The following is a 16,355-nucleotide window of genomic DNA, read 5'->3' as shown; positions in this document are numbered from 1 at the left end:
AAGAAGATTTAAATTGGGATGATGTGTATTCCAACACTTTGTAATTATATAAATTCTAATTGTTTTTGTTGTTTCTCTGTTTGTCCAGTCTGCGCAGGGAGGGCTACACGATGCAGGTGAACGTCAACGACTACCTGGACATCTATTGCCCTCATTACAATGACAGCCAGCGCATGGTGGGCCCCGGGGAGCAGTACGTCCTCTACATGGTCAGTTACCGTGGTTACAGGAACTGTGACCCTCAGCTGGGCTTCAAGAGGTGGGAGTGCAACCGGCCTCACGCCCCCCACGCGCCCATCAAGTTCTCCGAGAAGTTCCAGCGCTACAGCGCCTTCTCGCTGGGCTATGAGTTCCACGTCGGCCAAGAGTATTACTACATCTGTGAGTGGAATCACACCTGCAACGTATCATGTTCATATATAGCGACGCTATGTGTTCGTGTGGAATTTTACCTTATAGCAAAATCTTGTTCTCCTTTCAAACAATCACTCCTTGTCGGATTTAATATGTAATTTTGTTTTATTGTTGCCCGGATTTGATGAATACTCAGCTCAGATTAACCAAAATCTGTCCTCGAGTAATTTCTTGATAACAAATTGCGACGTCTCATCTAATCATATCACCCTGCAGTCAAGCAGGCTCATCTATTTTGTTGATTGCCTATCAAATTAACTCGCAACACTGTATGCCAATACGTCACCGTATGAGTGATGAACTCTTAGCTCGTCGTAAAAACAAATCTGAAGCAAATATTCGAGGGCACAAAGTGTACAATAAGTGCAGTACTCATTTAACCTGTATTACTAGATGGGAGACGTTTTGAGAAAGTTTTGATTTGCAGCACCGAAAAAAGAAAGCCGTGCAAAGCTGTCACTACAAAGAGATCACTCCTTCTTTCTTTGGTTCTCCAGGCTGGTGTTTGCAAAACCTCAAAAGTACCTTTTAATTATGAAATCAAAGCGATTTCAATTTTAAACATGAATATTTGGTGCCATTGTTTGGTTATATTATTCAAATTAAAGATTTTTATGATCTTAAAGGGGAGGTTGGACATATTTGATAGTATGCATATGAGGGAAAAGCACGGGTGTTACTAATAACATTAACAGTGGCTCTGTTCTATTTAAGTTAAGCGCCCCAGTAAACCATGACGGCATGCACAAAAGCACTGAAACTGAAGCAGCTCAATGGAATTCAGCCTCAAATAATTGTATTATTCATACTAGTGCTTTTTCTACTGTGACATATCAAACGTGTGTTAAAAAGGACCTATTATATTTCTAAAAAATATATTTTTATCATATTGTATTATATTGTAGACTTTAATAAAACAAGGAAACAGCAGACTATATAAATTAATGAAGAGCAATGATGTGTTTCACCTCTGATACAAAATGTTGACTCACACCAACCAAAAATATATGAATTTTTAGTTTTTTGATGTTCCGCCTTTACCTGTGAGGTCCGCTTACTCTCCTACAATCGAACCTCATACAGGTCAGGTGAGTAAGAGGACCCTGAAACTTGGTTTGGAGTGTTAGAAGTGTTGTTATTATAATGTCCAGGCAGTCTCTACTAAATTTGTGTGTGTTATGTTTTTTTGGTCTGGTCTGGTAAGATACAAAGGAGGAACTTCTGCAATGGTGGTGTAATGTCAATCAAACTTCTGCTTTCTCAGTTTTATGACCCAAATTGCTGTGCTTTAAACTATCCACTGGGTTTGGTAGCATGCAATAAAACACTTAACATGCCCACTACAGACACTGTTGTAGGATGTAGATTGCCACTAGAACCAACTGAGACTACATTTTTCACAAATAGTGTTTTTACTCTGTTTAGTTTGGAACGGTCAGGTTAGGCTGGTATCCATTCTGTTTAATGACAGTATGAGTGCTGATACTGATGCAGTGGTTTGATTTGGTGCATCACTTTTGATTTATTGTACATTTTATGTTGTACAGCCACGCCCACTCATCACCACGGACGCAGCTGTCTGAGACTACGAGTGTATGTCTGCTGCTCCACGGGTAAGTCTGTCACTTGGTGTGTTTGTGTGTGTGTGTGTGTGTGTGTGTGTGTGTGTGTGTGTGTGTGTGTGTGTGTGTGTGTGTGTGTGTGTGTGTGTTATTTGACCTGTAATGCAATGCTCGGACATGTTTGCAGACTTTACCTCGACCCATCTGGCCACTCTGCCCATCTGGAAGGCAGCAGGCTCCCCATGAACTCACACACACACACACACACACACACACACACACACACACACACACACACACACACACACACACACACACACACACACACACACACGCTGCATGCAGAAGCATACACAATCTGAATACAGTCTAAAACAGGCAGCGCTATTAATACTCTTGCTGAGTTTCCCCTGCAGCATTTTCACTCACAGCCTCAAAAACCCCCACCTTTGCTCCTCTTTTTCTCCTCTTCCTCTTATATTTTTCTGTGACGCTCTTCTGTCTCTTCCTCTCTCTCCATCTACAGCAGCAGAAAGGAGCAGCTCCAGCTTTGAAGGCCCTCACCCTCACCTCCTTCCTCTCGCCCCCCTCTCTCTTTCACCCCTCCTCCCTCGCTCCCTGTCAGAATCCATTTATTGCTCTGTGCGGTCAGTGGGTGGCTATGTATACGTAGTGTTATCCTCTCTCACTCTATTGCCATCCTTCAATCTCTCGACCCTCTCTCACACATTCACACTCACACTCACACACACACACACACACACACACACACACACACACACACACACACACACACACATGTACACACTGACTTTGATCCCTGGCCTGTCCGGTCCTTTTAACTTCCACAGCCCTGTAGTATTAACCTCTCCTCCCTCTTTCACCCCCCACAACTCCATCGCTCTCCATCCCTTTTCACACACTGACTCTCTTCAGTTTGATCTGCCTCCCCTCACTTTCCCTCTTTCTCCTCTCGCTCTCTCTCCATCTCTGTGCCAAGACTGCTGGTGAAGTTATGGCTTGTCAGTCTGTCTGCTCCGGGGGATTTGTTTAACCCCTACACCCTTGCCTTGCTGCTCACTTGCATGTTTCTCTCAAGAACTCAACTTACATCAACTTAGATGTAATTCAAATCCTTGGTTGGAGCAATGGTTTAACCCCTGCTCACTCCCTCCCTGTTTACTGTCTCACTCAATTTCTTTTCTCTGTCTCTGTCAGCCTCTGACGTGGATGATGAGCCAGAGCCTACAGAACCAGACTACACGCTTAGACCAGGCCTAAAAATTGACGATATTGGTGAGTCATACGCACCCACACGCACACACCCACTTAAACATATGAACACATGAAGCTGAGTAAGTATGAAATACATCTGTTTGTCCCATCTGAATTCATAAAAGCAGACAGGGACTCATTCAGATCACACCAGTCTCAAAATCATGTGATATGATTTATTCTTTTAACAAGCTGACTTAGTCAAAAAGTTATAGAGTGATAAATACTCTTGTTTATTCTGAAGGTACTTGAAAACAGGTCACAAATACATAATGTTATTTCAATGGATGTCTCAATGACTTCAAATTGTAGTTTAGATTTGTTGCATTAATCAAGGATTATGTTCAGCAGCGGATTCATTCACATTTGTTGCTCTAGTGACTTTTTACAGGTGGAATTGACTCAAGAAAATACAGAGATCATGTTAATCCTACTTGTGTAAAATGTCAGCCAATGTGTGTGGCTCATTGATGTGTGTTTAATGTTTTATGGACATAAATGGAGGTGTATGATACAGAGGGGTGATTTACATCAAACTCACAATCATTACTTGGGATTTTGCTTAACAAAAAAGAGACAAAATATTAGAGCAGATTTTTTTCCAGCACTTATAGGTGTTTAAATCAACTGTGTGCCTGCTATAATTTCTTAATAACTGTTGTTTAGCAAATTCATGTGAAAATTCTGTATTATTGACACCTGGAAATAATATTTATTTATTTATTTATTTTAATTTAAATGTATGGTTTCAGAACTAAAAGATGAACATAATATACCAAATATAGATTTTTATTGGAAAAGAACTGGCCTGTATTGTCTTATCTTTGACTAATGGCCAATTTTAGGATCTTTTTAGTAAAAATATAATTTTCACATTGTCACCTTAAAATCCGGAATCATTGCAGGTATTTGGCACTAGTGTCTGCAGAGTTTCCTGTCATTTAGTCTTGACTAGCTCAACCAATCTGATTGTTGGGGCAGTCTGTACTTCGCTTCACAGGTGAAACTTGGAGCAAAAAAACGTCCCTGAAGCACCTGCAGCTGCACGTAGTAACATGGTGAACTTATTAAATGTATCAACATAGTTTTTTGTTAAAGAGGATACTGATCCCTTATCTTTTTCACTGGATTTGTTGACAACTAAAAAAATATAGAATACATTATCACCAGCTTTATCCTTTAAATGTGTCAGCAAAATGATATTTGATGGGAGGGTGACCAGGCAGCATCAAAAGTGGCCAACCAACGTGAAATGTGCCGTTTTCAAAAATTACATTCAGCGCAGTTAACTTCACAGCACCAGCTGGCTTGGCAAGCTGCTGATCCTGCTAAACAACTACATGAATATTCATTTCACACATTTCATGCCGTTTTCACCCGTAGGAGCAAAGAACACAGAGTTTCATGATAATTTACCGCAAAAACCTAAAACATTCATTCAGAAACAGGAGGCTTGTTCAGATTTCCTGTAGTTAACTGTTTAAGCAGGGGCTTCTTGTTGGCCTTTATGTTGATTTCATTGGAATTACAAGATGAAAATCATGGTAATTGTGTGGGTCATGCTATATCTGTCAACACTGACATTGTATGAATTCTGGCCGCTATTGAAAGGAGAAGCAATACTTCAACAAATGAAAAACTTGGAGATAATCTCTCGGATCATCATATGGTCGATTCTCAGTGTTATGGCAACAGCGCACCAACACAGTAACGACATGCACACCTAACTTGGCCTAGCTAGCTTCCACCCATTACACAACCAGACATGCTGGTATCAATCAAAATCCTGTCTAGCTTTGATGCTCCAAAGTAGATTGTAAAATATGGTGCTGTGTTTCTGATCATCTGTGTGTGTGTGTGTGTGTGTGTGTGTGTGTGTGTGTGTGTGTGTGGGGTGGGGGGTGGGAGGGCTCTTGCATGTGTGCACTTGTGTAATAAATCAGCTTGTTCTAATAACTGTCATAAGAAAACTCATCACTTGCTGCGGCAAAGAGCTGCAGGTCGTACGAGTTTGTTGGGATCCCTCTCCCTCCCTTATTTTTCTTCCCATGATTCTTTCACCTCGTTTGTCTCTCCTACTCCTTCTCTTTCCTCCATGCCTTCCTCATCGTCCTGCCCTTTAATTCCCATCTTCCATTTTTCACACACGCACAAGTAGCTATGCAGTGGAGGGGAAAGCTGCGAAAAATCAGTTTATTCACCTTTTGATGTGTGAAATTGAGTTATGTCTTTTTTTTTTATCTTAGGGTTTTATTGTAATCATTAATGCGATCACAGTAGTGTAAGCTATATTAAATAAGAGAAATAACTTTATTTAAAAAATGTTCAGTTGTTTGTAGCATACAGTGAGCACAGATGGGAGGGACCCTTTCCTTTGTTTGTTTGTTTGTTTTCCTCACTACTTCTTCATTTCCTGCAAATAAAGTCATTGCAAATGCTCATTACTAAAGCCGAAACTATAAACCTTCATCCTAAATCACATCCAGCACACATCTAATTGGAAGTTAATTACAAGAAAATAAGAGTAAAGATTATTGCCACATAAGAAAAGTTATAGTTATTGTACTTGGACTCATAGGGACAGTGGAGAACATAAAAATACTGTTAATATTTAGTGAATGGCTGACATAAAAGCCGAGCACAAATTAACCAAGCTCCTATGGGTCACTTTCACCTGTAGTGCTATGTTGCCAATTAAATGAATAGGATAACCCAAGTGGTGCGAGAGGAAGTGAGTGAATCAGCAGGGAGTTGTGAAATGAAGTGAAAACAAAGTTGCAGTACAGTTTCCTGTTTCCCTCGCTCACTCTTAGTCCTCCTGACTGCCGATTAGACTCATCACATCATAGTTTTAATTACTGTTATTCAAAGTTCACGTCAGCACATTCACACAAACACGAGGCAACACACAGACTGCTCAGTTCCAGCCCGCCTGATTAATGTGTGTGAAAATGTTTAACTAAGCTGAATGTTGCAGGCTCATATTGTAAACCAGCCGTCTCTCTCTCCCCTTCACTGCTCACAGTTTATTTCCTGGGCGCTGCCCCTTTCAATCAATGTCTACAGCCCAACAGTGGTTCCCTCCTGAATATGGCCTCTACTATTAGATTTCATTTAGAGCTCATTTACAACGCAGATGGAATGGTGCTCGCAGCTCCCTGTGCAGCCATGTGATTACTGATGGCTTTCAGTGGGAGGACACTCATTTACACTCCCAGTTGGCTCAAGTTACTCTCAGGTCCAGCCATTAGTAGAAAAAATCAGATGCTTCTTCTTTAATGGGGTTTATTGTTGCAATTACAACTCCTTTGAGCGACACTGTGTTTGGGTTACTTTGCCAGCAACATCAGATTTAAAATCAGAGGCGGAACACAGCTCAAGCTGTTACAAATTGACTCAATGTCACTTGTGTTTTTATTTTGTGGTTTGTAGAAAGATGTGTGTCATATGTTATAATTCAACCAGTTTAAAATACACGTCAATCATATATTGTTTATGTTGTAAAATATATTATTCACAAACTTAGTAGAAGGAAGTCCCATTTGTGTGTTTAAACTTGCAGCACCACAGCTTTCATTCATCATACATTGCACATGCTAATATAACAACATGCTCAATAAGAAGCTGATATTTAAAACGTATAAGAGTTCATAACAGGACACACTGTAGTAGCTTCTTAGATTGAACATCAACACATATAAATGCTTTCAATATGTAAACAACATTCACTTCCATGCAAGGTTTTTAATTGCTAGTGGCTAATACTTCTTTGTGTATTGTTACAATACGTGCAAATGCTGTTGTGCATATTGTTAATAGAACTTTTTTTTTTTTTCATAAGTTGTCCCTCTGATTAAAACAAATACTGTATTCATGCTGAAAAAAATATGACGATCATGCGACGAGTGGACATCAGAATCAATTTATTTTCACCAGCCACAGCCTCCAAACGGGACCTTTAAGGCTTCTGGATATTTACTTTGTGCCCAACTAATAAAGTATTTATTACAGGACTTATGTATTGAATTGCATGCAACAGCATTTTTATTTTTCAGATTACTCCATTTTTGTAAAATATGGTTTCTGTAGTATTAAAACCCATTTTCAATACAATGTAGTATACATGTGTGCAAAAGTGACCATTATCTAGTAACCCTAATTAAATTTAAAACATGTTTTTATTATAAGTTATTATGAGTATGTTACTCATATCCAGTACATTTTATTATACAACAGACTTGTTTTCATATTTTAGCACATAGAAGTTAAAATATAAGCCATTGATGGCTACTATGTTTACACACACACACACACACACACACACACTCTCTCTCTCTCTCTCTCTCTCTCTCTCTCTCTCTAATGAACATCTCTCATGAATACAATCACAGTCTAACATGTCTCCTTTTCCTTGTCAACATGACATTCAAATTCATACACGCCTCTGGGTATCTGAGCTCCCTAATTATCAGGTGGAAACTGCCTGCTTTTTGTGTGCCAAAATGTCACGTACAAACACACGCAGTTGTATGTTTGGCCCGGCATGTCAGAATTTCTCATTGTACGTCACATGGCACACTCTGTACAGACATCCTGCCAAAAATGCATGCCAATAATTATGTGTTTATCTGTGACAGCGAGAGACTGTGTGTGTGTGTGTGTGTGTGTGTGTGTGTGTGTGTGTGTGTGTGTGTGTGTGTGTGTGTGTGTGTGTGTGTGTCTGTGTCTGTGTGTGTCTGTGTACTGCCACACTTTTGAAGCACTTGTTTGAGATGCTCCACAGTTGGCTGTTTGTGTCTTTAAAACCACAGTCCTCTGTCAGTCAGCACCAAAGCAGCACAGTGAAGTTACACGGTGTCCTGACCCCTCAGCTGCATGCTCGGTTACAGAGCGGTCAAAGCATTTAACCTGAGCTCCGCTCCTGCATAGACCTCATTAGACTGGCCAGCAGAGCATACCAGAGGAGGCCATCTCTAAAACCAGGTGTCAGCCAGTCATTACTCTGCTGTCTGACCCACAGATCAGCTGGAAATAGTGAGCGTATCCCCAACTTCATTCCAAAGCCATCAGCCCGTAAACACAATAGTTGTTAATCAGCATCAGCAGACTTCTGTACAGACAGAAAATTGTGCTTCTGTCTGGTCTCCAGTCTCATTAATCAAGTGACTTCACAGGGTGTGTCTGGCTGTACGTGTGTCTCATAGGTGCAGGCTTGCAGGGAAACTGTCTGCTGGCTCGTGTTTTTGTACATCGACTAGACATCAGCGTGTGGCAGGTAGCTCTCAACAAAAGGCCGCAAACTATTTTTAGGATATTACCAGGTGCACATGCGGTTGGGGGGATGAAGGGGGTTATAGTATGTGCAGTGTGTCTGTGTCCAAAGTATGCAAGTGTGTGATGGAGAATGTGTCATTATATTAGAACAATAAGTGCACTCTAATAACAGCCCCAGTCTGCTATGGCTCTGCTGGCGTGTTGTCTGTAGTGGTTGTGAGACTGAAAGCTGCCTTTTGTTCAGCCTGTCATTAATTTTTATTAAAAGTTTTGCTTATTACTACAGCTCCTTTAGAAGCTCTGATAAACATTATTTAAATGTTCCTTTCAAGGTTTCAAAGTGTTGAAAAATGCTTAGCTAGCATTGCAATAAAAGATTGAGACATCACTCTCACTTATTGTTTGCTTTATTTTTCTCTGTTTTGTTTCTCCAGATGAATTTAACCCTTTTGTTCCCAAGCTGGAGAAGAGCGTCAGTGGAAGCAGCCCATCCAGGGATCGCCTTCTCCTCACCGTGACGATGCTCTTTCTGGCCGCCCTCTTCATCTCCTAGCAACGGCCATCCCATCAGCGTCACCATGCCAACTAGCCTTGGGAGGGTGTACAGTATAAGTGGGCTGAAGAGTGAGGAGTGGGTCAGGAGGAGAGGAGAGGAGAGGAGAGGCAGATAGAGCAGAAGGCAAGAGGAGCAAGACTTTGAAATTAAAGTTTTCAAGCGTCAGTGTTAATGTGTGTGTGTGTTTGTGCAGCTGTGTGTTTGAAGGAGTGCAGTTTTGGTGGAGTTGGAAGACCTTCAGGCACTCGGTGACACAGACTGAACTTTATATTGCATTAAAGTCAGCCTGTGGTCACAGGTGCAGCTGCAGTAGACTGTGTGTGAGTGTGTGTTTGTGTCTGTCTGCATGTGTGTGTGTTTGAGCAGGCCACGGGATTGAGCTTGTTGAATCATGCACACCACACAAAGCATTTATACAACAGGAGAGGCTCGGCGGAAATCCAAATAAAAAGAAGAAATCCAACCACCCAATTGAAAACCATTTGAAGACTTTCCCATGGATCTGATTGGCTGTAACACTTCGTTAGGGCTAGTTGCCATAGTTTCTTGCAACAAGACTTAAACTGAACTCAAATGAACTGGATCAAACCGATTTCAGCAGAATTGAACTGAAATTGCCTTTTTGTTGTTGTTGTTGTTGTTGTTGTTAATGATCTTGATGCTGGGAACTTGTTCTGGTCCACGGAGGAAAAAAAGAGCAACCGGCCTATGACCTACGCTGGTCCTGTGTAGGAGACTAGTCAAAGTAGCTGATAGTTCATACACAAACACACCCTGGGATTCCAGACGCCAGTGTTTTAGTTGCCACCTCCACTATGTTGAGTCATCCTACGTTCACCATCGGTCTTCAGAAGGCAACAGGACTGGACTGTGTCAGGGGAGAATACAGAGCATTTAAATGATGAATCATTCACTTAAATATAATTTTAAATAAATAAAAAATGGAAAGGGGGAGGAGCTTAGATGTGCCATTGTCAGAAACTGAAAGGGTTTGATGATGTTATAAGTTGCTATGTTACTTTTCTGTCTTGTCCTTGAAGTACTCAGTTAGTCCTCTGTCATCTCCGAGGTTAACGAAGCACACAATGGCTATGGAGCAGCCATGGATACACTCAGCAATACTACCCTCTTCACAACGGGCTGCAGGCTGGTTAGAGGTGAGGAAGAGGAGCACAGAGGAGGGACGAAAGAGGACGGACAGTCGCTCACACAAGCATCTATAGGTCCAGTCCCGGACAATAAGAAGTTCTCCACTGGTCCATGGTGTAGCAGCCTGCTCTACCAACCCCTTTCTCTGTAAACTCATATGTCAGATGCCACATGTAAACAGTTTTCTGTTACTGGATGAGTGTGTTTACGTGTGCCTGAGTGAAAAAACATGACCGAGTGTGCGGCTTGTGTGTTTGAGAGTGCGAAAGAATATTTTAAACGGTACTAACAGCCTGAAAATACATCCACATACTGTACATCTTATAAGTATGAAAATGCAAAATAAAAAAAAAAATTCAAAACACAACTAAAGCAACAAGTTATACAAACCAAGTGCTTTGGTGGGGAAGTACGGCAATTCAAAATGTATCAGTCGGTTGCTTCAGACTAGTGTTTCCATAGCAACTAGCACCTTATTCACCATGGTTACCCTGCCCTGCGAACAACGGACTCTAGTAGGGCACGGCTTACCATAGTAGCTGATAACAATGATGAAGGTGATGTTGATTACACAGATGATGACGATGAGGATGGACTGCGAGCTGACCCTTGGCCAGAAAAGGTCACGGTGGCTCACCCACCGGCATGTGAGACATTCAAGTACTCGTGTAAATGTCAAAACAGACAAAGAATGGAATTCCAATGTCTTGAAATCTGCCGAGGTGAAATGTGATGTATGCATTTTTACAAACTTGAAGCTCAGTTATTGTTTTTTTGGTGGTTGTTTTTCATTATTTTTTATCGCTATTTTGTTGAGTTTGCTGTGGTATATAATTGGTTATCTCGAGGGGGAAGAAGGTGTTTAAAAGTTGGAAAATTGGGTGGGCTGAGCCGTATGTAAACTTGGGCTGCACTCTGAATTTCTTAAGCTGAATATTCAACTTTAAGGTTAAGTTAGCTTGGAAAGTATATGTTTTAAAGATTAATATTTACCTTTTGGCTTTTGCTTCATCTCCTTAAATTCCAACAATTATGAAGATGAGTTTTCTCATCAGTAGGAGTATTACTCAGCCTTTTGGATGATGTCTTCTGTAACTCTGGAGGGACCTGAGTTGCTGCCATAATGGACTCGGGATTGAATTTGAGCCTCTTCATTTTAAACACATAACTTGTGTATTGATTTAGGGCCATGATGTAGACATTTACTAGACAGGGATTGTCTCGTAGAAAATGTTTGAGTTGCATCATGGGAATTGTAGGACCCAGCTCTTCTGAAAAAAGGACCCTTTAGTAGGGACTAAAAGTTGTGATATTGCAGCCAATGTTTTATCTGTTCTCTGTTACATTTGTGTCATTATTTTTTAATCTTGCAACTGTCCACATGCTGCCTGCAGTATGCATTTTTTTGGGTGTAGCATATGTCAAGTGCAGGCAATGACTTCATTTGAACACTTTTTAGAGGCCTAAATAGGCAAAATTATCAAGAAATTCTCTGAGCAGATTGTACGAAAGTCTGATATAGTAAAAAAGATTTTGTGTGGTTTGTGTTACAACCATCTAGACCACCAGGTTGGAAACCACCGATATATAAGATATAATTCTATATTATTATTCTATTCGAAAGAAGTTATTTTTCAAATTATTGTTTGTACTTGGGCAGTCTTTTTTTTTTTCAGAGGTGTGGTCCAAAACCTTGCAACCACCTTCAGACAGCCCAGGCTGAAACAACAAAGTCATAGAAATGTACTAGTTCTTGTCACCCAGATGGGTGATTGTGCCTATATGGAAACAAATAAAGAGTCGATATAATACAATGTGTGATGCAGCCCAGGTGTATATATGGCTCTTGGTGGGAGGGTGAGGTTGGAAAGGTTTGATTTCAGGATTGAAGAGCCGTGCGAGAGGGTTTATCACTCTTCAAGAAGTTGCACTTAAGAACTTAGACACGAGAGCAAGTGTGTGTGTGTGTGTGTGTGTGTGTGTGTGTGTGTGTGTGTGTGTGTGTGCGCGTGCGTGAGCGTGAGCGTGTGTGTGTTTTGTTTGTTAGAGCTCATTTTTGTCAATCACTTCATGGCTGTGTGTGGAAGCAGAAGTCTTTGTGTGTACTGGTGTCAGTGTGTACATCTTTGTGTGTATGTGCGAGAGCGAGTGAGCGACAGTCTCTTTGTTTCTGGTCTTTCCATGTGCGTATGGGTGAGAGAGTGTGACCGATTGTTGTCTGGCAAAACAACAAAAGCATTTAATAGTGTTGGAAACAACAATTACAATCATGTTTACCTTCGACTGGAATGACTTTAAATGAACTTGAAAATAAACTGTAAACTGAACAAACCATAACAGAGGTTATAACAATGATCATGATAACAAAATAATAAGCTTACAAATGTTACTTTTAACAAGATATGTGTTTGCCTCTTTATTTGCCTCCCCTCCTAATCCCCGTCCCCTCTCCCTCCCTCCCTGCTCTCTCTGTCTTTGAGGATCTGAAAAAAAGAGGAATAAGCACAGAGTTAATCCAAGACAACAGATGGAGGGGTTGCAGGAAAGGTTTTACCTGGTATATTCAGTTCTCTGTAGATAATGTTGTTTGGGAGCTCACAGATGTGATTTTCCATATCAAAGTTGGTGTGGCGAGGCTCTCCCTCGGCAGTAATACCTTGACACGCTCCGATTAGGGGCGATAAGCGCTTCAATCACCAGCCCAACATTTGAATGACAATGGGACAGGCCAGCAGTGTGTACCTGTGTGTCTGGACCGGCTGATGGCGGGATAAAGCGGCTGCTGGTGTCGGGGTGCACATGAGCTCATTGTCTGTGATCTTATGCAACAGGTCTTTGTGATACAGGTGGACTTGTTCTTCTCTGACTGACAGGACAGCATGAGGAAGAAGATGGACAGATAGAGGTTAGAGGAAGCAGAGATGGAAAAAGCAGAGATAGGCATTGTGGAAGTCGACAGATGAGAATGAAAGGCAGGAGCTGAACATGTTATATGTGTCTCTGGGTTTTAACCTTTATGACATTTTAAATAAATAATCAGTTCCTGGAGAAATGATCTAGCAGATTAGTTGATAAAAACCATTAGTTGAAAGCTTGATGACGTCATAGTTTTAAAAAACCTTAGTGTAATGATAAAACTGCATGCATTGGGTATATATATAAGGAAGATTTTGTGCTGCTGAGTAAATTTCCGCTCGGGTTTCATCTTGATGCAATACAATCACAATGTCTGTTTTTGTTCTCCAGCTGATTTGAAACCATAAGGGAGGATGGGATAAGATTAGAATACATTTTGCAATTGTTTGCTTTATTACCACTGCACTGAAATATTATATAAGACGCAGTCATCCTTATCATCCTGTTGCTCTAACGGTTAAAAAACAGCATCATGATTTCCAAAAAAGGCACATCATCAGCTTTCTGGGAGAGGATGCAGGCAATGATTCAGACTTTGAGTAGAAAAGTAGACCAGAGGGATGAGTGCTATGACTGACACCACTCAACAAACAAACCCCTTTCTGCCAGAATTAAATCGGCTTTTCAGAGAAATGCCCTGACTCACTTTTCCGTCAAGCCCCTAGACATATTTGTTGAATTTTTTTAAATCCTTTCTTTATTAATCTCAGGCTGTGATTTCTTCATCATGCTCACTGTGAATACAGCTTCAGTCAGGTACACGCCTTTCTCTTCATGTATCTTCATTTTGAAACCACAGTTGTAAGAAAAAAAAAACGTGAGTGACCAAGCTTTACGTGTGAGAACGAGCTTGCAGGATATACATAGTAAAACCTCAGATAACTCAGCGTCTCATAAATCAGAGACCTCTTACAAATCCATGTTGCAGTAGCGAGTGACGTCCACACAATGTCGCTGTTCAGTCACAGCCTTGGTGAGCAGAGGTGCTGCTCTCTAATGCCCCTGATTTGTAATCCTTTATCTGAATACATAAATCCATTAAAGCCACAATGCCTGTTGTGTAACTAGAGTCATTGGATTAAACACGCAGATTTATTCCACTGTTATGATATAACTGCTTATTTTTGAACACGTTGAAGGGGGGAGTTCATGGACAGAGGTTTTGTTGTGGCTCCTCAATAGTGGAAATGTTGGCTGTGGAGGTCCAGGACAGCTACTCTCACAAACTAAACTTTGAAAAAAATTATGTAATGATACCCACCAGAGGCTTCAGAAAACGAATGTGTAAGCTCAAGGTCTTCCAGTCACCGGGCTGAAAGCAGCTTTAGTGTCTGCTTTCATTCATCACAGTGAGTCAGGCTGAAGAGAAAAAAATTCGACCTTCTCTGATTGTGTTTGCTTTACAGAGAAACCAATGTTACGCATGGGCAGGCTTGTAAATATGAAGCTGTTTACAGTAATCTTGTTCTGCCAATGTTTGAAACACAGTTTTTGTTCTGTTGTGGGGACCTCTGACATTACAATTAACCCCAAATGTCTGCACTGCATGGCTAACCTTAATCAACTGATCAATCAATCAAAATTTATTATCACACATTTCATACATTTTTGTGCAGGTCCAAAATGCATCACAGATGATTGACAAGCCAATAAAAAGACAGACTTAAATCTTGTCCTACACTGAAAGTATGATGAATTGTAACACCAACACAAAACGTATACTTTTTCTTTCACTCTCACTCATTCTTATTCAATTTTAAATCAGAAACCTGAGTTTTTCAGTGACCTCATGTTAGACCCATGTGCACATGTTGCTATAGCTGAGATAGACCTGTCTTCAGAACTTGATCAAATACATACAATCAAATACACAGAACAACAGTAAGTTTTGACAGATAAGCTCGCAATTTAGTTTTATGTTAAAAAAATGCTAATAAAACTTAATTACACACAAAGTGTACAAAACTACATAGGGTGTATTGAGTTGAAACAGCTCGGTGGGTAGTCAGCCAGACAAACTGTATTCTATCATCTGATGTTTATTGCCCCATTGATCCTATTTTTTTGTTTATTGTGGCATATTGAAATCTGAAAAATAACATCAGTGAGCACAGTGTGATCAGAACCAGTAGAACTAATGGCAAAGTTGTGATAAGCATTTACTGTTAAACTTTTACTTTAACATATGGTCGTAACCAGACCTCCTTGCACCCATCCATCTCCAAATCACCCAGAGACACATAAGCAGAGAGGCTACAACAGATGATCCCCCTGATGACACACGCCCTGCTCCCCATGTTCCTTCAGTCACGTCTGCGTGGTGATGAGCCCTGAGACTGGGGCCACCACGAGGTAAGGGAAGCCTAACCCACTCTGCCTTATGGTTCCTGTTATAAAAAAAAAAAAATCTGCTGCTTACCACGTGAATGTGCCTTTCTGCCATGTGTTAATTCAGTCTTGAATAGACTAAACATAAGTCATTCCACTGAACATAAGGATGACTGCGTCAACAACCACGTTTTATGGGCGTTCATGTATGAGGCAGGCACTTAATGTGTGTGTGTCTGTGTGTCTGTGTGTCTGTGTGTGAGCTGAGTGAGCTGAGTGATGCAGCATCTTTCCAGAACCTATCCAGAAGGCGAAAGCTAGCTGAGTCAGCGATGTCATGTGGCACCTGGAGGCAAATGTGTCTCACCCACCGTCTTCATCATCAAGTCTAAGTGGTGATCTAACTCAGGTGGAGTTAATCAAGATACTCATTGAGGTTCATTCTCACTTTATTACTACAATATTACTTGTAATATTGCCCATAATACTCCTCTAACAGTCCTTATCAGTATTCATCAACTAGTTTTATGAAGCTTGTTCAAAAGAAGTTTTTCTTTTCTCTGCAAAAACGTTTTTAAGGTCTCTAAAGAATCCAGCTTTTGCACTGGGTCCTTACGGCCCTGTCTGGTTAATGCCAAAACAGCACTCACTCCTGCTGTGGAAGGAACCCACTGGGTTTTACAGATGCAATTTCATCACTGATCACTGATGCTGATCGTTCCATTTCTCAAACCTCATGGCAAAAGCCTTCACGTTGAGGCAATAATCCGTGGGATTTTCATATAAATGCATTTCTGTTTTCTGTTCCACATCAAATCAGCTCTTAACCTGTTTGTGGAACATTGTGAATGATTTATTTATGATCAGTTTAACCTTGTGCC

The 16,355-nt window shown here is 40.8% G+C and overlaps 1 protein-coding gene across 1 annotated transcript in view; it reads left to right on the top strand.

Annotated features, from left to right (window-relative positions):
* efna3b (ephrin-A3b) overlaps positions 1-12,646 on the top strand; it is a 60,160-nt gene extending 47,514 nt beyond the window's left edge. The window contains exons 3-6 of the mRNA XM_069142753.1: positions 89-381; positions 1,962-2,027; positions 3,195-3,272; positions 8,960-12,646. Of these exons, the coding sequence (XP_068998854.1) occupies positions 89-381; positions 1,962-2,027; positions 3,195-3,272; positions 8,960-9,078 (556 nt within the window). The 3' untranslated portion in view covers positions 9,079-12,646. The remainder of the gene's footprint in view (positions 1-88; positions 382-1,961; positions 2,028-3,194; positions 3,273-8,959) is intronic.
* The last annotated feature ends 3,709 nt before the right edge of the window (positions 12,647-16,355 follow it).

Source organism: Embiotoca jacksoni, unplaced genomic scaffold (genome assembly GCF_022577435.1).
Source record: "Embiotoca jacksoni isolate LCO1_2020_lvr unplaced genomic scaffold, fEmbJac1.0.p SCAF_11, whole genome shotgun sequence".
Lineage (NCBI taxonomy): Eukaryota > Metazoa > Chordata > Actinopteri > Embiotocidae > Embiotoca > Embiotoca jacksoni.
The sequence above is the reverse complement of the archived record's forward strand: the minus strand, read 5'-3'. Positions and strand labels throughout refer to the sequence as shown.